This window comes from Protopterus annectens, chromosome 17.part0 (genome assembly GCF_019279795.1).
Source record: "Protopterus annectens isolate FY-2018-M chromosome 17.part0, PAN1.0, whole genome shotgun sequence".
NCBI lineage: Eukaryota > Metazoa > Chordata > Ceratodontiformes > Protopteridae > Protopterus > Protopterus annectens.
The window spans coordinates 347,509,442-347,529,445 of NC_056751.1; the positions used below are offsets into that span (position 1 = coordinate 347,509,442).

The following is a 20,004-nucleotide window of genomic DNA, read 5'->3' on the forward strand; positions in this document are numbered from 1 at the left end:
CAAGACACAGAAAACATACTAGTAATGCTAAAGTGATCATGACACTTTTACAAAAACTCCTGGCAAAGACCTATAGTTCTTGCAATTTCTTGCAGTGCCAAAGTTACTCTATGTACCACCAATTAGAATCTAGAAAAGAAACAAGTCTGTTAACAACAATAGTGCTGTATTCCTCTTCATTGTACAGTCATTTACCAAGTGCTCATGATGTGCACAAACTCTGAAACTGAGACTATACAACACATGCTATTCTACATCTGAAGCGTAAATACTTACTCTAAAAGGGTGCCCAGAAAGTCTACTGAAACACACAAAGCAAGGTAAACCATGATGCTTCTGGTAGTGAGAGAAGGTACTTTCAAATAACAAAGTATAGCAGCAAAGAGCAAACTAGTGTAACCTTACTTGAGACATTTTAGATAGCACAGTGGACAGAAATTCTGCACATATATCCTTCAGTTCTTTTAGATTCATGTCCTCCTCTGGATCAAATTCCTCACTATTCTTTGTCAGAATCTGGTCAGAACCTTCAGGTGATGTCCTCTGACAATCTTCCAAAAACTGCAATATTCTCATCAGACTTCCAACAAGAGGAATATCTGTTTAAAAAAATGATAAAGCTTTCTGAGCCAAACTCAATTAAAACTTCAAAATTAGACATCCATTACACCCTGTAACCACTTTATAATAAATGTAACAAATGCACTGTCATACAATCATGTAATTAAAGTTCCACTAAGTTTTGCTCTCCACGTGAAGAAACATGGACTTCTGCATTCAACTTAATTCTGCAACAACACCGACATGCCTCCAACATAGGCATATCGCCACAGTCCTCTGACTCCTCTGTAAGGTCAGTTCAAAGTCAGCAGCACCTGTTAAAGGCCTCACACTGAAAGTACTGTAAGTAGGAGCAAGTTATGGGCCTCACCAATAGATAAAGAAGGCATAATAATCTGGCTTTGGAAGAACATCACTGCAATTACAGGGCTATCTTCCCATTAAATCTATCTGCAAAAACCCTGGCATGATCAATTTATATTCAAATGAAGGAAAATGTGCTACAGCCAATGATGTCCTACAAAGAACACATAGCTTCTAGGGGCATGGTAATGGGGCAGGGAACTGATTTATCATCAGCATCAGTCTTTCATAAGGCTTACCGCTTCATCTTTTCCTTTCTTATTTTGTGTGAATGCCCTATAAACATACTTTTAACAAAACAAGCCACCAATTTAGTCTTAGTTCATTCAGAGCTAAATATATACATAATTTCTTAAATGAAATGCAGCTGGACCACTGTGAACCTGAGGCATGGCATATCTCTTTACAAATATCAACACATCCTTGATCAAAATTGTTCTTTTTAGTATAAGAAAGCTGCCTGGACAAGACTGAAGAATCTGTTAAATACTTACATCAATGTTGATACTGCTAATTATGGGGTTTCTGCATGTGAAATACTTCACCCTCTTCCTCTGTCAGGAAATGAAACTCAAAAAACACTAAATAATTAAGTAAGAAGATAAACCGCAAAGACAGGCTATTTTATTTTGATATATTTTTTAATTTTGTTTATTTTAAATGCATTCTTGCTTCTGCAAAGTGTATTCTTCTTCTGCTGTAAGACAGAGGGCATTCAGTCTTTTGCAAAGTTTCCTAAAAAGTAATTTAGGCAAATAGAAGTTTTGTACCATAAATCTGCATAATCTAAAACTCATAAGCATGGCCCACAGCACAGTGCACTCTCTGCTGACACTGGCATAGGAACAGGAATAAATGACCAGATGTTCCTCAACCAGAAATAACTCAAATATAGCATACATGTAAGATTAACTGGCCTCGCCATTTATTTGTTTTTGTTGATCCAGTTATTCTCATTAGGCCTGTGGTCTATTTTCTGGATGTCAGGCAAATTCTATTACTATTTCCAAGGAGCATGCTGCAGATTGCTGTTCTGAAAAAATGTGTTGGTCTTCCTGCACTATGTGGAGAAGGAATATGGAGAGCTGTGCAACTTGAAGCAAAAGCAGAAAAGTTGAAGAAACATTAGGAAAACTAAACAAACAAAGAAATGAAAAAAACAATAACAGATTTCTAGAGAAAGTTTGAAAGCAGGTGGCTGACAGATCTGAAAGTTTGTAGTCAGCAATAATGGATGGTACCATAAATGACACAGAAGTGAAGATGGTAGAAGGCTAGAAATGTTATACCAAGCTGTCGCTGAAGAAATGGGTAGTAATTCAAGTAGAAGACATAAAGTAGAGCAGGATGTAGAGCGATGACATAAGCTGAGGAGTACAGAAGAGAGTGATGGAAATACGGTGAGTTGGGACAACCTTGTAGTTAAACATGTTACAGTGTCAAATGACTGTATTTTGGAAAAGGTCAGCAAATGTCTTACAAGGAGAATGTACAGGGGATTATGCATTTATTTATTTACTGACATTTGTTGACCAGGAAAGTCCAGTGGGTCAGAAACCCATTTTCAGTGGAGGCCCGGGGAGAAAAGCTCCACAATAAGTAAAACAACAACATCAGATTGCAGAAGATAGGTAGTTATACAATTTTAGAAAGAAAGACTTTAAACTGTATACAAATATAGACAACAATTATCACATCATAGCAAACATTTAGGTGAAGGTAAAGACACCTTGTAGACAAACAAGAAATTATATTTAATTAAATTTAAGCACATTGCCTTAAAACAGATATACACTAGTACACATGCTATATATATATATATATATATATATATATATATATATATATATATATATATATATATATGCATACATGTATACATATGTATATTGTTTTTATAAAATGCACTACAGGAAAATGTGGAAATGCCAAACAGGTAGTTTTGTCGTACACAGTATGGAAAGTTATGTAGTTGAAAGGTAAGAGGACTGAATCACCAAAGCAGGAATGTGCAGATGCAATAAGAAGAAGAAATAAGAAAGTTATTGAAGAAAAAGGAAGACATCATCAAAACAATCTGCCAAGGTTCTGATTTCTGAAGTTAAAATGGCCAACCCCAATATGTACACTTTGTGGTACAAAATTTTGGGACCATGTAAAACTGAGGTGAAACGTGAGAATAAGAAGTTATGTACCTACCATAACGTTCCATGTTAGTTGTCTTCTTCTCGCCTTCTTTCTTGTTGGATGGGGGTTTGGAGCCGATCCTCGGCTCCGACTCGGCAATCTACTAAAGCTCAAGAGCTATTTACTGGCTCGAGGCCCTCCCTATATCCCACAATGCTAGGTGTCAAATCCCCAGATCTCGTTTGGCAGAGCTAACACCAAGGAAAGATTCAAGGACACCTGTCCAACCACAAGGAAAACTATAGTACAAGGACAGAGGAGGACACAATGTACATCAGAGTTGTCCAGAGGAAGAAGGCCTCAAAAGGGGACTCATCTCGGTCTGTCCAGGCTAGGGGGAAGGAGGGTGGGACACAAGAAAGAAGGCGAGAAGAGGACAACTAACATGGAACGTTATGGTAGGTACATAACGTCTTGATGTTAAGTTGTCTATCTCGCCTTCATTCTTGCTGGATGGGACAGCGTCCCTAGCACCTTAGTCCTGGGTGGCTCATCGGAACAGACTCTTGAGCACAGTGGAACCAAACTCAGCTCTATTCCTAGAGGCCACATCCAACTTATAATGCAAAATGAAAGTATGAGGAGTGGCCCAAGTGGCTGCGGCACAAATAGATTCCATTGGTAGTCTTGCTTGAAAAGCTACCGACGTAGCTAAATCTCTGGTGGAATGACATTTAGGTTTAGCAGGGAGTTCTTTATGTCTGAGCTGATAAATCAAGGTAATAATAGAGGACAACCACCTGGATAAGGTTACTTTGGAAACTGGCAGTCCTTGCTTGCCCTCAGCATAGGATAAGAAGAGTTGGTCTGATTTTCTTATTTGCTTAGTCCTGTCCAAGTACAAACGTAATTGCCTATGAACATCCAAGCGGTGCAAATTTTGTTCAGCTTTGTTCGAATAGTTAGGAAAAAAGACAGGCAGATCAATAGTCTGATTCAGATTTGTTTCAGAAGGTATCTTGGGTAGAAACGAAGGATTAGGCCTAAGTGAAACTCTGTCCTTCTGAAACACAAGATAAGGAGGACGAATACAGAGGGCTTGAAGTTCCAAAACTCTCCTAGCTGATGTGATGGCTACCAAAAAGAGAGTTTTCCAGGAGAGCAATTTTAAGGAGCAGGAAGCCACGGGTTCAAAGGGGGGGAGAATCAAGGAAGCCAATATCAAGTTCAAGTCCCACGGAGAAAGGCCTTGCAAAGTTTGTGGGACATGATGCTGGTTTCTGACAGGCCAGCATGGAAATTTGCAATAGCAGCTAATTGGACCCTAATGGTGGCAGAGGAGGAACCAGCTTGAAAGAGCTCTGCTAAAAAATCTAAAACATGATGGACAGCATAAGTCTTCCTGATGGCAGATTTGTGCGAAGAAAGTATGATTTCACGCACTGGCTGAGAAATTAGCAGAAGCCTGGCTAAGGTTGGAAGTGGAGCAACCAAGCTGTGAGGTTGAGAGACTGAAGGGATTGGTACAGCCCGCCTGACTGATGGACCAAGAGGTCTGGCACTGGGTCCAGATTCCACGGCTGCTCCAGCAGGTGACGATGCAGGAACGGGAACCAAACCTGTCGAGGCCAGTAAGGGGCAATGAGGATCATCCTGGATCTCAATGCGGTTGCTTTCTGAATTAGCTTGGGAATTAGGGGAAAAGGCGGGAATGCATACAGAGGACCTTGGGGCCAATCGTGAACTAGAGCGTCTCTGGGGGAGTGCCCAGGAAGGGGGAAGAGAGTGAAGAAGTCATCGCACTTGCTGTTGAGAGGAGTTGCAAAAAGGTCGCAGCAAGGTTGTTCCCATCTGCGGAAGATTTTGTCCGCTACCGATTGATTGAGAGACCACTCGTGAGGCATGAGAATAGCTCTGCTTAGCCTGTCCGCTATGACGTTGGACCTCTCGGGGATGTGCGTTGCTATCAGAAACCGTTGAGAGGAGATTGCCCACTGCCAGAGTCTGAGTGCTTCTTGACATAAGGGATAGGACTTGGTTCCGCCCTGCTTGTTGATGTACCACACTACAGACATATTGTCTGTCTGAATTGCAATAGTCCCGGTGGGTAGAGAGTCCTGAAGAGCTTGCAACGCCAAAAGCACTGCTCTCATTTCCAAGACATTTATGTGCAGATGGTACTCTAGAGGTTGCCAGGTGCCCTGGACAGTCCTGCCCTGAAAATGCCCCCCCCCCACCCGATCAGGGAGGCATCCGTGGTCACTGTGGCAACAGGAGGAGGAAGAACACATGGTCTGCCCTGGAGTATTAGAGGGGAGACCATCCACCAAGCCAGGTGATTATCATCTTGTGAGACATTGGGAGCTGTTGAAAGGACCATTGAGTAAAAAGCATCCACTGAAGAAGCCACATGTGAAAATGAGCCAGTGGAACTAGTATGATTGCTGCTGCCATGAGGCCCAAAGTCTTTAGTACAAATCTGGCCTGAATCCTGTTGCACTGTAGTAAGACCTGCACTTGTCAGTGGATGTCTGACACTCTGTCGTGAGGAAGTCTTGCAGAGAGATCTTTTGTATTTAAGCTTGCTCCTATAAAGACTATAGACTGACAAGGCGACAATGCAGACTTTTCAAAATTTATTGATATACCTAGCTCGGAGCAAGTTTGGATGGTATAATCCCTGGCTCGTAGTAGCTGATGCCTAGTGGAAGCAGTGAGGAGCCAGTCGTCAAGATATGGAAACACCTGGAATCCTCGCCGCCTCAGGTGAGCTGTAACCACTGCCATACATTTGGTTAACACCCTGGGGGCTGTGGTGAGACCAAAGGGCAGGGCTCTGAATTGATAGTGACTGGCTCCCAGCCGGAAGCGGAGAAACCTTCTGGAGAGCCTGTTCATTTTGATATGGTAGCACGCATCCTGAAGGTCTATGAAGCACATCCAGTTGTCCTGACCCAAAAAGGGTAGAATGGACTGAAGCGTGACCATCCGGAACTTTGTTCTTTGAACAGACTTGTTTAGCCTGCTGAGATCCAAAATGGGTCTCCATTCCGCTGTCTTTTTTGGCACCAAAAAGAACTTGGAGTAAATTCCGGATCCTTGCTGGTCTGCTGAGACTGGCTGGCTGGATGGCCCGTTTTTCTAGCAGTTTTGAAATTTCTAGCACTGCTTGTTCCCTTAGACCAGGTTGAACATCTGGAAGGGACTTGGTTGTTTGTACCGGGGTGTGGACAAAGGGGATCTTGTAACCCTCGGATATGATAGACCATACCCATTTGTCTTGTGTGAGGAGTTGCCAGGCTTCTGGGTACAGTGACAATCTTCCCCCGACTGCCGCCGAAGGCGGACAGTCGGGCAGCTCCTCTGGGGTGCTGAAAGGGTTTGTCAGAGAAAGATTCTCTGCTACCCTGATTTTGCGGGCCCCCTCTGCCCCTCGGGCGGCGTCTATTATTGTTCCCTCCCCTGCCCCTGGAGGGAAATTCGCCACGTGTGTCAGGCACGACTCCCTGGGGTTTCCGAAACCACATTTTACCACTCTTCTGACTCTTGGGGTATGGTCTAGAGGGAGTGGAGAAACTGACTCCCAGAGAGTCTTGCCTTCTTGCTCACACCTGGTAAGGGTATCTTTCACTTGTGGTCCAAACAGAGCCGAACCATCGAAGGGGGTATTGGTGAAGGACGCCTTAAAGGGGTCAGCAAAGTTACATAACCGCATCCAGGCATGTCTTCTCAAAGCCACGCCTGTACCTGCAGCCCTACTCGCCCCATCAGCTGCATAAGAAATGAGCCGCATGGAGGAGTTGACAATAGAATTAAGGGTCGTCAGCTGGGAGTTAATCTTATCTTGAGCCCCTGCAGCTGATGGATCCTGAAGGGTATCACCCAGTTCCTTGAGAAAATCCCTTTGGAGACGGGTGAAATGGCACAGATAATTCAGCGACCGCATAGAAAAGGTCACTGAGGAAAACATCCGCTTCCCGTACCTGTCCATTGTCCTAGATTCTTTATTAGGTGGATGGACAGGCACCGAAGGGTCAGCCAACTCCTTCTTTGTGGCTGCTGCAACCACCATGGCATCAACAGGGACACCCTTTGACAAGAATTGCTTGTTGGGTGGGGCTGTAATAAATTTAGTGGGCCTACGGGGAGATGGTTCCACTGTGTCCGGGGCTAACCACGCCTTTCAAGCCACTACTTCCATTAGCGGGTCGAAAGGTGGAGACACCCAGGAGGTGGAAGGACGAGAACCAAACGCGTCCAGGTAGACCGACTCGTCCTCCGAAGGGTTAAGGGCAATCCAGTTCCCCCTCTGCTTAAGGATCTCTAGGATGTCTGAAAAGGAGACATCCTCAGAGGGGGATCTTGGGGACCCTTCCGAATCCTCCAAGTCGGTATCAGACGTGACTGACTCGGGGGAGTCGACATATTTCCTCTTACATTTTCTCTTCTGTGGGGGCTCCTCTGAAGGATCGGGGGAGGCCTCGGAAGAGGAAGATACGCCCAATGGGGTGACCTGGAGCATTTGCTCTCCACGCTTGGGGTCAGGAGGATGGACAGAGACCGATGCAGGCCCCATGGGGGGAGGAGCCGAAGGGGCTGATCGAGGGGCCGACTCAGGAGTCAGCACACTCCTCATGACCTCGAAGGTGCCCCTGTCAGGCAGAGCAGAAGGTCCCCACTCCGAAGAAAGGAGAATCCCCGCTGGCACCGAGAGCGACGGCTCCGAGGCCTATGTTGGGTCCGAGCTCACCTGCGCCGAGGCTCCGAGAGGGAGAACGGGGTCAGACAAAGGCGCCCAGATCCCTCCAAGGACGGAACCAAAGAAGAGATTGGAGTCGACGAAGGAGCAAAAAGGTGTGGCATCAGTTCCAACGTTACCAAGATTCGAGCCCCAACCAGCTCCGGCTCCGAACACAAGGAGGGAGTCGGAGGAGGAACTGCTGAAGACATCAGGACAGCCACAGTCTGTTGAGATGGGCTGGTTAAAATTTTGGCTAGGGCCTGCGATTTAAGGAGTCTACTGACCACCCTCTCTAAGTCATGATCCGATAGCCTGGAAGACCGAGATGAGTGGGACCTATTGCTTTTTTCAGATTTGGAGCAATGGTGACCTCGGAGCTGAATGAACCGTTTCTAGGGAAGGGGACCTAGAATGTTTTCGGTTCGAAGACGGTTCCGACACTAAGGTCGGAGCCGACTGAGGTCCAGAGGTGTCGGCTCCAGCCGGAGTCGAAGAGGAGGCAGGTGCTCCACCAGGCGACGGCTCCGAACAGGGAGCCGATGGCTTGGCAGCTTTGAGGATTTACCCGACGAAGGCTTAGTCGGGGATCCTTCTGGCTTAAGTAAGCCTCTCAGGATGAGCTTGTTCCTATGCTCCTGCAGGACTCTCGGGCTGAAGGCATGACAGACCGAGCAGGAGTCCTGCAGGTGTAGGGGACCCAAGCAATAAACGCAAGAAGTGTAACCGTCTGTCCGAGACATCTTCTGACAGCACGAGTCACACTTCTTAAAACCTGAGACTTTGGTATCCTTAGACATAGTGGATACCAAAGAAGAAAGGTCACTAGTGCTTAAACACACAGAAAAACACACACACACACTCGCACTAGTTAAACTAACAATATTAATAACTACACAGCTATATACTAATGCCAAATATATACAAAAACTACAAGCCTACAAACTGTAGTAAAGTAGAAGAGCTAAACACTACCCTATTAACACAAGGAAAAGGAAGGGAGAGTAGCCACTAAGAAAAAAAAGGGTGGGGAAGAGAAACTGTCTAACTAAAAACGAGTTTCTGAGAGGGAATATTAGGGAGTAAACAGTGAATTAACTAACCGGAAAGCTATATATATAAGATAAGGTTGTAGAAAAAAAACTAAAGTTAACTTTTATGCTAATATTAGAAGAAAAGATTAATACGACCTGGAGCCAAGTAAATTCGCAACCTCGTAGCTGAAGCGGCAAACGAGATCTGGGGATCTGACGCCTAGCATTGTGGGATATATGGAGGGCCTTGAGCCAGTAAATAGCTCTCGAGCTTTAGTAGATTGCCGAGTCGGAGCCGAGGATCGGCTCCGAACCCCCATCCAGCAAGAATAAAGGCGAGATAGACAACTTAACACTGATCGTTCACAGTGCTGCAAGAGTTTTAAACAAATATTTGAAATTGCCTTACAGAACGTTGAAGTAAAAAAGAAAGGACTATCCCCAGAATAAATTTCTGTTTTAATACAACTAGGACGTCAAGGCAAAAAAATGCAACTGATGATGCAGTAAATGCTATGTAAGTAAACTAGTCAACGGAAAGTTTGCAAGGCCTTATGTTCACTTACAGAGAACTCTTCTTTAAATATTTCAAATGCATCCAGAGCCATCCAGGCTAAGATAAGAATTATTTTATTGATTTACTGCACCTGTACTTGCTTTATACAGTAGTCAGTACTGTTTTGAACATATTTAAAAAAAATAGTTAATTTTGTTGCAAAAATAGTCATTTTTCTGGTTTTTGGCTTTTCTAATTCTGTTGCATGCAAACTGCCTTGCAGAATGGTGGCTTAACCAGGGACGTAGTTGTTTGTCATTTAATATGCACTTGAGAGTTGTCTTTGCTGTGCTTTTACATTAAGAAATTCCAGGATCATCCATCTTGTGGCAGAAGGTGTTTACTGAGTCTCTCTGAGTTGAGAAGCACTCTGGGAGATAAAAGTGTGATTGTTTATTGGCTAGAGAGCATGAGAGTCAGTTTTCAAAATTGTTTTCTCTATGTCTCAGGCAAGTTTGCATGGAACCACACACTGAACAGCGGGTGTTTATCAGTGCCATGGATAGTAGCAAATGCCAAGAAAGCAAAATTTCCCTATAAAGTTAAGATTAGGTCTGAAATCTGTTAAACAGTGTATCATTGTGCAGAATTAAGCTTAGAGCAGCAAGCTTGCACATGGAACATCACTACCATATTCTAGCGCAATGTAACATCTTGCCCTTAGACCCAGAAACTAGCTGGTATATCGAATCATCAGCAGCAGCAGCTGCCCTCTTTTTCTCATTTTCTACATGGGGTCTATATATTATGTTAACTGTCACCATCTCTCTTGATTCAATGACACACTCCTGCCTTTTTCGACACTTATGCCTGACTATCACAGATCTTCTCTCACACAGTCTATCCACCTCTTTGCTGGACATCATTTCCTCTTAACGTCTTCCTGTCTACCCCAAATCTTCTTCACTAGACTGTCTACTGCTTTTCTGCACGTGTCCAAACCACCATAATCTGTTCTCTTTGATCTTTTCTGCAATTGGAACTCCTTTGGCTTCTGCTCTTATGTCCTCATTTCTTCGTATGTCTCACAGTATGCATCCTACCACCCTTCTCAAGCACTTCATTTCCATCACCTCTATCTTCCTCATCTGCTCTGCCTTTACTGCCTAGGTTTCTGTACCATACAGTAGTACTGGTTGCACTACTGTCCTGTACACCTTACTTTTCAGCTACTTTGGCATTCTTCTGTCATAGACTACACCTGAGACTCTACGCCAGTTGGCTGCAGCCCCTTTAATTCTAGATTTGACCTCTTCAGTCAGACTTCCCTTCTCCTCAACCACCCCTCACAGGTACTTGGAGCTAGTAACCTGTTCTACTATCTTCCCTTTTATCTCAATTCTCAGCTTCTTCTGATTTCCCCAATTTGTATCCATTACCATTGTCTTATCTATACTTAGTTTCATCCCATGTGCCTTCAGTTTTGCATTCCATTCCCCTATCCTTTGCTGAAGTTTTTACTCAGAGTCTGCCTGAAATGCACATCATCTGCATACAGCAATTTTGTTGATCTGTCCCCTCTGACCTGTTTGCTAAAGTAGTCCATCACCAGTATGAACAACAGTGGGCTCAGAGTTGAACCCTGGTACACAACCACTCCCACTGGGAACCCCTTTGTGAGACTGAACACTGTTCATACTTGAGTCCTTTGGTCCTTGTACATAGCCTGCACTAATTCTACCAATGTTTCTGGGACTTCGAACCACCACAGTACTGCCCAAATTAGCTTTCTTGGGACCTCTCCAAGTCTAGGAATGCCCAGTTGGAATCTTTCCTCATCTATAACTTCTTCTCAGCTATCTGTCTCACTGCAAACATCAGGTCAGTTGTGCTGCATCCTGCTCATCTCCCATCTTGTACTCTACTACTCTGTGTATCCATTTATCAATCACCTTATCCAGAACTTTCATGCAATGTGACAAGAGTTTAATATCTCTGTACTGCCCACAATTATGGATGTCGCCTTTGTTCTTGTACACTGGCAAAGGTATGCTTATTCTCCAGTCATCTGGGATATGCCTTTCTCTCCACACTGATATGAGTACCATTAGGAGCCATTTCTCCACTGTCTCACCCAGCATCTGTATCATGTCTGCTGTGACCTCATCTGAGCCTGCTGCTTTCCCTGACTTCATTTTCTTTAGTGCTATTCTTAATTCTTCTAGAGTGGGCTCCTATTCTTCTCTCATCATAGGCTGTGTCTAAGGCAACCAAGCTTCTGTGGGGTTTTATTCATTCAGAAACTGCTGGAAATACTCATTCTATCTGCCTTTGATGTCATGTGGAATGGTGAGCAGGTTGTTGCTGGCATGCCTTAAGAAAGGTGTCTAGCTACCTTCTTTATCTTTCTGACTTTGCCTTACAACCTGATATAGTTTCTTTGTGCCACCTACTGAGTCACTTTCCAGAAACTGGTAGAGTGCCTCCAATGCCCTGTTCTTTGTATTGCAACTCATTTCTTAGCTTCTTTGTTAGCCAACCAGTATGCCTTCCTAGCCTGGTCATTCTTTTCTATCTCCCACTTTTACCTGTACTCCTTCCTTCTTTCTTTTGATAACTTTCCGGACTTCTGCATTCCACCACCAGCTTTCCTTATGTACCTTATTTCCACATCTGGCTTGGCCGCAATCTTTTCTGTAGTCTTCACACGTGCTGTTTTTAGGCACTGCCATTCTTGTTTAACTCCACCTACTTCCTCCTCTTCTTGTGGTGCTAGAGCCCTGAGTAATTCCTTGGACTGCTGTACGTTGTTTCCAGTCAACTTCCAGGTTTTAAGCCTGGTCTCTGTTGACCTTACAGCCTTCTCTGTCCACTGCTTACAGCTGATTGTGGCAACCAGTGGTTTATGCTGTGGTCTGTTTCACTGCAGATGACTTCACAATCATTGATTCTACCCCAGTGCCCTTTCCTTACAAGGAGGAAGTATACTCAAGTTGCATGTTGGCCACTCTTGTATTTGATCTTGTGACTTTCTCTCTTTCTGAACCATGTGTTGGCTACTAATCATGCCATTTGCCAGACAGAAGTCTACAATGGCCTCTCCTTTTTATTCCTCTTGCCCCACCCATGTGGACTCAGGCAGTCCTCATATCCTGTTCTGTCTGCCCCGATATGTGCAGTCAAGTCACACCTTTATCAACACCAATTCACATTCTTGTTCGTGTTGTCCTGCTTTATCTAGTAAGTCCTGCAACTGCTGTCTGAATGCACTCTTCCTCACTATCACAACCCTGGTGTGAGGCACAGGCTGAGATTATGAATACTACCATGGAGTCTGATTCCCATGAGTCTGTCATTAATTCTGATATCCCTCACTGCCTTCTAAAGCCTTTTATCTCACAATTCCCACACCATTTCTAGCCTGTCCTCCTCCTGAGTAGTAGACTCTGGATCCCAAGCGAAGTGGCTTCACTGCACTGCCCTTCCATCTTGCCTCTTGGATACACAGGATGTCCAGCCTCCTCCATATCATCATATCACCCACTTCCAACCTGTGTCCTGTCAGTGAACCTACATTAATAGCAATTCTCATTTAATGTTTGGCAGGTTGATTGGTTTTATGTCCAGCTTTCGCTCAACATAGCTATCCCAGGTAACCCAGCCTGGGCAAATAGACACTGGCCAGCCAGTGGCTTATTGATCCAGGGCTGCTGGGCTTTATGGCGGGCACACACTGGCCAACATACACCCCTCCCATGGTTAGCATGGGTCCCTGACATAGGGTGAAGTAGGCCAGGTCCTCAACCCACTTATCACCGGTAACTACCCATGCCCATTTTGGTGATACTAGTCAAAATGCCTGAATCACCTAGAGCCATATTTTACACCACTGAGTGGCTAGCCCTACCACGGCAAGCAGTCTGTGATCTGTGTTCTCCTATCTTGAGGATACTGCGCACCACAACAGATGCTCAAAGGAGTTGGTCTGTATAGTATTTCCCTCTGTAGGGCACCATGTAGAGTTTGTGCTACTGCCGCTAGCTCCATTCATTGGTGAGTTTGAGATGGAAACACTCAGCATGTTTTTTGCAGGTGGGAGGAATCCCACAAAGATACAAGGGGAACATGCAAATTCCAAACAGGAATTGGCTGGTGGTCAGGCTCAAACCTTGTGCCTTGTGCATCGGAGGTGAAGACCTTAACCATTATGCCAACTGGTCCTTATCCTAACACTATACAACATCTATACAACATGTTGTTCTTAGCCCCAGAAACTACCCTGTTAAAACTCAATCCTTAATCCTAAACAGCCCACCTTATTACAGGACTTGGCAATATAGACAAGCAATTTTAAAAGGTCTCTGTAGTCATCTTGGTAGATTCGGGCATCATAAGGCACACCTTCTCAGACAACCAGTTAATTATTAAAGAAAATAACATGGTATGTGATATATGTAAATGCACAACTTCCTTGGAGGAAAAAATCTGACATGCAAATGAGGTTGTCAAGAATACCCACACTACATCCTACCCACATTACATCCTACACACACTACATCCTAAACACACTACATCCTACACACACACACACACACACACACACACACACACACACGCGCACACACGCACACACGCACACATGCACGCACACACACAGACTGTCTTATGCTGAGGTGCGTGACGCCTACAGCTGCATCTGCAGTTAACTCCTACTGATGCTACTAGGAGTCAAGTATTGCTTGTTCATATTTACATCAATAATTCCCAAACCATGCTATGTAAAAGGTTTTAAAATACTTCATTTTAGAGCTTACACAATAGCAAACTCAACTGCATTAATATCTGACCTATATCTAGTGCAAGGAAATAGATATTAACTGTTGTTTTATTATATTAATTTATATAGCTATAATTTTCACATTTTTTCTAAATGTCTCAACAACCAAGCAACACAGACAGAACTCCTAAGCCTCATATGAAAGCTCTAAGTTAGATTAATAAAATGCTGCTGACAGCATGTGCTTAACTTGAGTGGTTGGTGGATTCTAAATTGTTTACAAAAAGTACAGTTGTGTACACTTACCATAAATGTAGATGTTCAAATGTATTCACTGTTGCAGTCCTCACATATGGGTTATCCAGCTCCTGTTAGCCCTCAGTCAGTCCGAATACCAGAGTCCTTGGTAAACGACGTCGACTGCAGTTGGCTGTAAAACTGATGTCAGAACGTCAGGTATAAAAGGAGGCAGCCGATGCCATTTCCTCAGCTTTTCTTGCCATAACTGTCAGGAGCCCCCAAAAGAAGGCTGACCCAGGAAGAAAACACCCTGGACACGGCATACAAAAAATAAAAATATGTAGTCTGTGCCCTAGGAAAAAGGGGGGTAATGGATGGTGAGAAACCAGGACTGCAACAGTGAATACACTCGAACATCTACATTTATGGTAAGTGTACACAACTGTACTACATTCTGTATGTTTCACTGTTGCAGTCCTCACATATGGGTTGATTCCCAAAGCCCAGGAAAAAGACAAAGGGGGAGGAAGGATCACATATCAAGGGTTGGTAAGAAGGCCCAGCAAAACTGCAGAGGCAAAACCAGCCCTGGACTTAGAAAACAAAGGTAGATTGTAATGCTTTGTGAAAGTATGGACAGAAGACCAAGTAGCTGCTTCTAGAATGTCCTTAGTATGCACACCTCTCAGAAAAGCTGCAGAGGTAGAGGCTGCTCTAGTAGAATAGGTCCTAATACCCTGAGAGGGAACATTCCCATGCTGCAGGTAACAAAAGTGAATACAATGAGCAATCCGTTTGGAGATGGCTTGTTTTGAAATAGCTTTACCCTGAGCCCCAGGAGCAAAACTAACCAACAACTGTTCAGATTTTCAAAAGGATTTAGTCCTGTCCAAGTAAAATCTCAGCTGTCTGTGCACATCAAGAGAGTGCAGAATCCTTTCCCCTTTATTCTGGGGAGTGTTGAAAAATGTAGGCAGGTGAATAGACTGGTTAAGGGTTAAACTGGAAACTACCTTAGGCATAAAGGAGGGATTAGTTCTCAGGGAAACCTGATCTGAATGAAAAATAATTAAAGGTTCTACTGCCATTAAGGCTTGCAGCTCCGATACTCTTCTGGCTGAAGTAATAGCCAAAAGAAAAGCAGCCTTCCAGGAGAGAAACTTTAAATCTGCAGAGGCAGTTGGTTCAAAGGGAGGCAGAGTAAGCTTTCCCAGGACAAAATTAAGATCCCAAGCAGGAGTAGGAGCTATTCTGGGAGGTCTAAGATTATTAGCTCCCCTCTGAAACTGCTTCATCAAGGGGTGAGAAAAAATGGGTTGCTCAAAAGAACAATGAGCAGAAATTGCTGAAGCGTGACTTTTGATTGAAGAAAAGGAAAGTCCACCATTAAGCAATCCTGCTAGGTAGTCAAGAATGAGGGAAAGAGAAGGATGAGAAGAGTCTTCTCTCCTTTAGCCTGCATCCAAGAGCAAAATCTCTTCAATTTATCTACATAGGATTTGAGAAGGATGAGAAGAGTCTTCTCTCCTTTAGCCTGCATCCAAGAGCAAAATCTCTTCAATTTATCTGCATAGGATTTTCTGGTGCTAGGCCTCCTGGCCTTATGAAGAACTTTAACCACCTGTTGGGAAAGATTTAAAGTATTAGCCAGGCAGTTAAATGCAGAGTATGAAGATGAGGATGAAGGAACTTTCCCCCTTCCTGAACCAACAGATCTGGTACCAGGGGAAGATGCCAAGGCTGAGCCTGGGAAAGGCTGTGAGGAAGGGGATACCAATGCTGCCTGGGCCAATCTAGGGCTATCAGAATAGCCTTTGGTTTTTCATCCCTTATCTTTAACATCACTCTGGGAAGAAGAGGCAGAGGAGGGGAATACATAAACTGATAGATGTGTCCATGAGAGGGACAAAGCATCCAACCTCCAAGCTTTGTTGTGAAACTCCCTGGTGCAGAAGGTTGGAAGGAGATGATTGGTGTGAGAGGAGAAAAGATCCACTTGTGGGGTGCCCCAATGCTGAGTGATGCGATAGAAAATTACCTTGTTCAGTTGCCACTTGTGAGGATCCAGAACATGTCTGCTCAAATGATCCGCCAAGGAGTTTAGCCTCCCTGGTAGATACAGGGCTATTAGATGTACGCCCATGGATGCTGCTATGGACCATAGTCTCATGCTTTGTCTGCACAAGGGGAAAGAGTGAGTCCCCCCCTGCTTGTTGATGTACCACATGACTGTGGTATTGTCTGCCTTGATCAGAAGAGTCCCAGAGTAGAATAGGTCCTTGAAAGCTAGCAAAGCCTGCTGTACTGCCATCAATTCTTATAAGTTTATGTGCAGATGAATCTGCTGGGTGCTCCAGGTCCCCTGTATGCCCCTGCCTTCCGGATGAGCCCCCCATGCAACATCTGAGGCGTCTATGGTGACAGTCTGGCTGGCAGGTGGTGTGCAGAAAGGCAAACCCTTGTTCTGAGAACAGGCTGTCACCCACCAGAGGAATTCCATTTGTAGACAGGGAATTAGGGGAAGAATCAAGTCTAAGTTCTATGTGTGCTGACACCAAAGAGTCTTGAGGTACCATTGAAGTTTTCTCATATGCAGCCTTGCATATGGGATCATCAAAATACATGAAGCCATGAACCCCAGTGCTTGCAGGAATTGCCTTGCGGACAGCTGGGTCATGCTTGCCAAGTTCATGAAGTAAGCCGAAAGATCTTCTTGCTTCTGTTGAGGAAGGAATACCATCTGGGTGGCTGTATTCAAACTCGCTCCCACGAAAACAATCCCCCTTGTAGGAACCAACTTTGACTTCTTTTCATTGAGAGTGTAACCCAAAGAGGTGAGAATGTTCTTCATGAAGTCCAAATCCTTTTGTAGTTGTTCTGGGGAGTCTGCTTGAATGAGACAGTTGTTCAGGTAAGGACAAATCTGAATGTTTCTCTGCCTGCAAAAAGCAATGGCTGGAGCCAGGCACTTCATAAAAACTCTGGGAGCAGTAGATAAGCCAAAGGGCAGTGCAGAGAATTGAAAGTGTTGCTCCCCAGCCCTGAAGTGAAGGAACTGCCTGTAACTTTCCCTTATTGGGACATGCAGATAAGCCTCCTTAAGATCCAAAGTTACCAGCCATGAACCCTTGCCCAGCATTGGTAGTAACTGTTGAAGGGTGAGCATCTTGAATTTGGGAAACACCAGAAAAGTGTTTAGAATAAACAGATCCAGAATAGGGCACCAGTCTTGAATAAAAACCTAGGCCTGCCTGATTTGCAGGAACTAGCTCTATAGCCCCCATAGTCAGTAGAGAAGAAATTTGAATTTCGACCTCTGCCCTGAGAGCTCTGGGTATCTCTGGGTACCCTTGCAGAACAGGGAAGGTGTGAAAATAAAACTTGTAACCTTGGTTTACTATACTGAGCACCCAGTTGTTGTCTGTGATGGCAGACCATACCTCTATGAACCTGGCTAACCTTCCCCCCAAAGGAAACCCAGGGCCCACAGAGGTAGGGACAAAAAGGCCAGAGTCATTGACAATGTTTGCTTTGGGAGGCTGGCTTAGAACTCCCAGATTTAGCAGAAGAAGAATGCCATTGTTCAGCCCTTTGAGGGCCAGAAGCCTGCCCTCTGGAAGATCTGAAACCCTTGGCCTAGATCAACCCTGCTTGCCAGGATCAGGGAAAGACAAATTCTTAGAAGGATAATGCATACTAAACCGAGGTGGCTGAACCTGAAGGAAATCTTTTACAGCTTGCATAGATTTCACCTTATCCTCCAACTTCTTCAGTACCTCCTCAGCCTTATTACCAAAAAGATTGTCTTTGTGCAAAGGAACATCCAGCAATTTAGATTTAACAGGTTCAGAAAGAGGCTGCTCCCTGAGCCAAGCATGCCTTCTAATAACAGAACCAGTGGCCGCTGCTCTGCAGGAAGCCTCCAAAGTGTCAAAACCACAATGAAGTGAATGCTTATTAACTAAAGTGGCAGAATTCAATAAGTCTTGTAAATCTTTGTTCTCCGACATGGAAGGAATATCCCCAAGTTTAGCCTTAATAGCCTCCAAAGTATGCTGCTGATACTTAAGCATGTGAAAAAGACAATTCACGGATCTAATGGCAAGAGTTGCAGAGGTATAGACTTTTTTACCCCACCTGTCCAAGGCCCTAGACTCCTTATCAGAAGGCACAGGGTTTTTAGCAATAGTAGCCTTAACACCTTTGGGGCCTTGAGAAATAATCTTAGGATCAGCAGTAGGGTTTTTAAAAAGGAATTGATGAGAATCAGGAACCCTATAATACCTACCAGGTTTTCTGGGGGCAGGAGGAACAGAATTAGGAGATAAAGAATTTTCCATGAAAACATCATCCATAACTTCCAAAATTGGAGGTATAGCCAGAAGCTTATGCTGTGGCAAATCCAAAAATTCCCTGATTCTTTTATTAGACTGAGGAAAATCCTGACAATCCCATTTAAAGTGCACCCTAAGAGTATTCAAAGTATCCCCAAAGGAAAAATCTTCTGGAAGGGAGGCAGAAGGGATAGAGTCCTCAGCATCAGAATCCTCAAAGCCAGAAAAAAGTTAAAGCAAGAAAAGAGGATCCCCAATGGGGTGCTTATCCGAAGGCGTCTTCAACTTGGTAGTCAGAAAGCAAAAAGAAGGTAAATGGCTGACCGGCACTAGTTTGAATTGAATCTGGTTTGGGCTCCGCGGCAAGAAAGACTGAGGAAATGGCGTCGGCTGCCTCCTTTTACACCTGACGTTCTGACATCAGTTTTACAGCCAACGGCAGCCAATGTCATATACAAAGGACTCTGGTTTTCGGGCCGACTGAAGGCTACCAGGAGCCGGATAACCCATATGTGAGGACTGCAGCAGTGAAACACGAAGAACATCATTACAAATGTAATAGTTATTGTGTTTACTGTGACTTATAAAATTCAGTTTAAGACCTAGAACCTAAAGAATACTGTGACTATAAAAATAGTTTGTGCTGAAGAGTTTGCCATTTATACTTCTTTCATAATCCCTATGGTTACACAAATACGAACATTTGTTTGAAATGTGAGGACATAATTTGATTCTGTCAAAAGGCTTAGGCTCCACCCATTGGAAGTTACAGTGCAAACTTCCTGAGCTCCACTGGAGTGAATAAGTTAAAAGAAACTTTTCCAACTCTCAAATACCTCCAAAGCCATGCATTTGCATCCTTCACCTAATCAAAACGGCTTCTCATCAATCACTAAGACATATACCAAAAGCAACACCAAACGTCTCACATAAGCCTTCACCCAATGGTCTCACAAGAACAAAGTCCAAAAGGCAAGCATAAACTTTACCTAATACTCCTGTCATTAGGGACTACATTGTGTGACACACAGACGCTCCACTCACCACGTTAGACAAGGAGAAAATGACAGTTAATTGTTACTTGTTACTGTTTGTAATGAATTATTCCATGTGTTATAAACTTCATCGGTTTCTATGATGCTTTATGGCTCATGTTTCCAGTGTTTTTCAACTACTTCAATATTATGTTTCCACAATCCCCAGTGCAACAGTCTTGCCACATTATTATGCCTTTCAGTATGCAGTTCTTATGCCATTAGTATATCACAACCAGCAACAAGATGTGTGACTGTTTCCAATTCTGTTTTACAAAACCTACATTTGTCTGTTTCTCC

The 20,004-nt window shown here is 44.0% G+C and overlaps 1 protein-coding gene across 1 annotated transcript in view; it reads right to left on the minus strand.

The window, feature by feature from the left end:
• SAAL1 (serum amyloid A like 1) overlaps window positions 1-20,004 on the minus strand; it is a 579,650-nt gene that overhangs the window by 166,006 nt on the left and 393,640 nt on the right. The window contains exon 11 of the mRNA XM_044059076.1: window positions 406-599. Coding sequence (XP_043915011.1) covers window positions 406-599 — 194 coding nt within the window. The remainder of the gene's footprint in view (window positions 1-405; window positions 600-20,004) is intronic.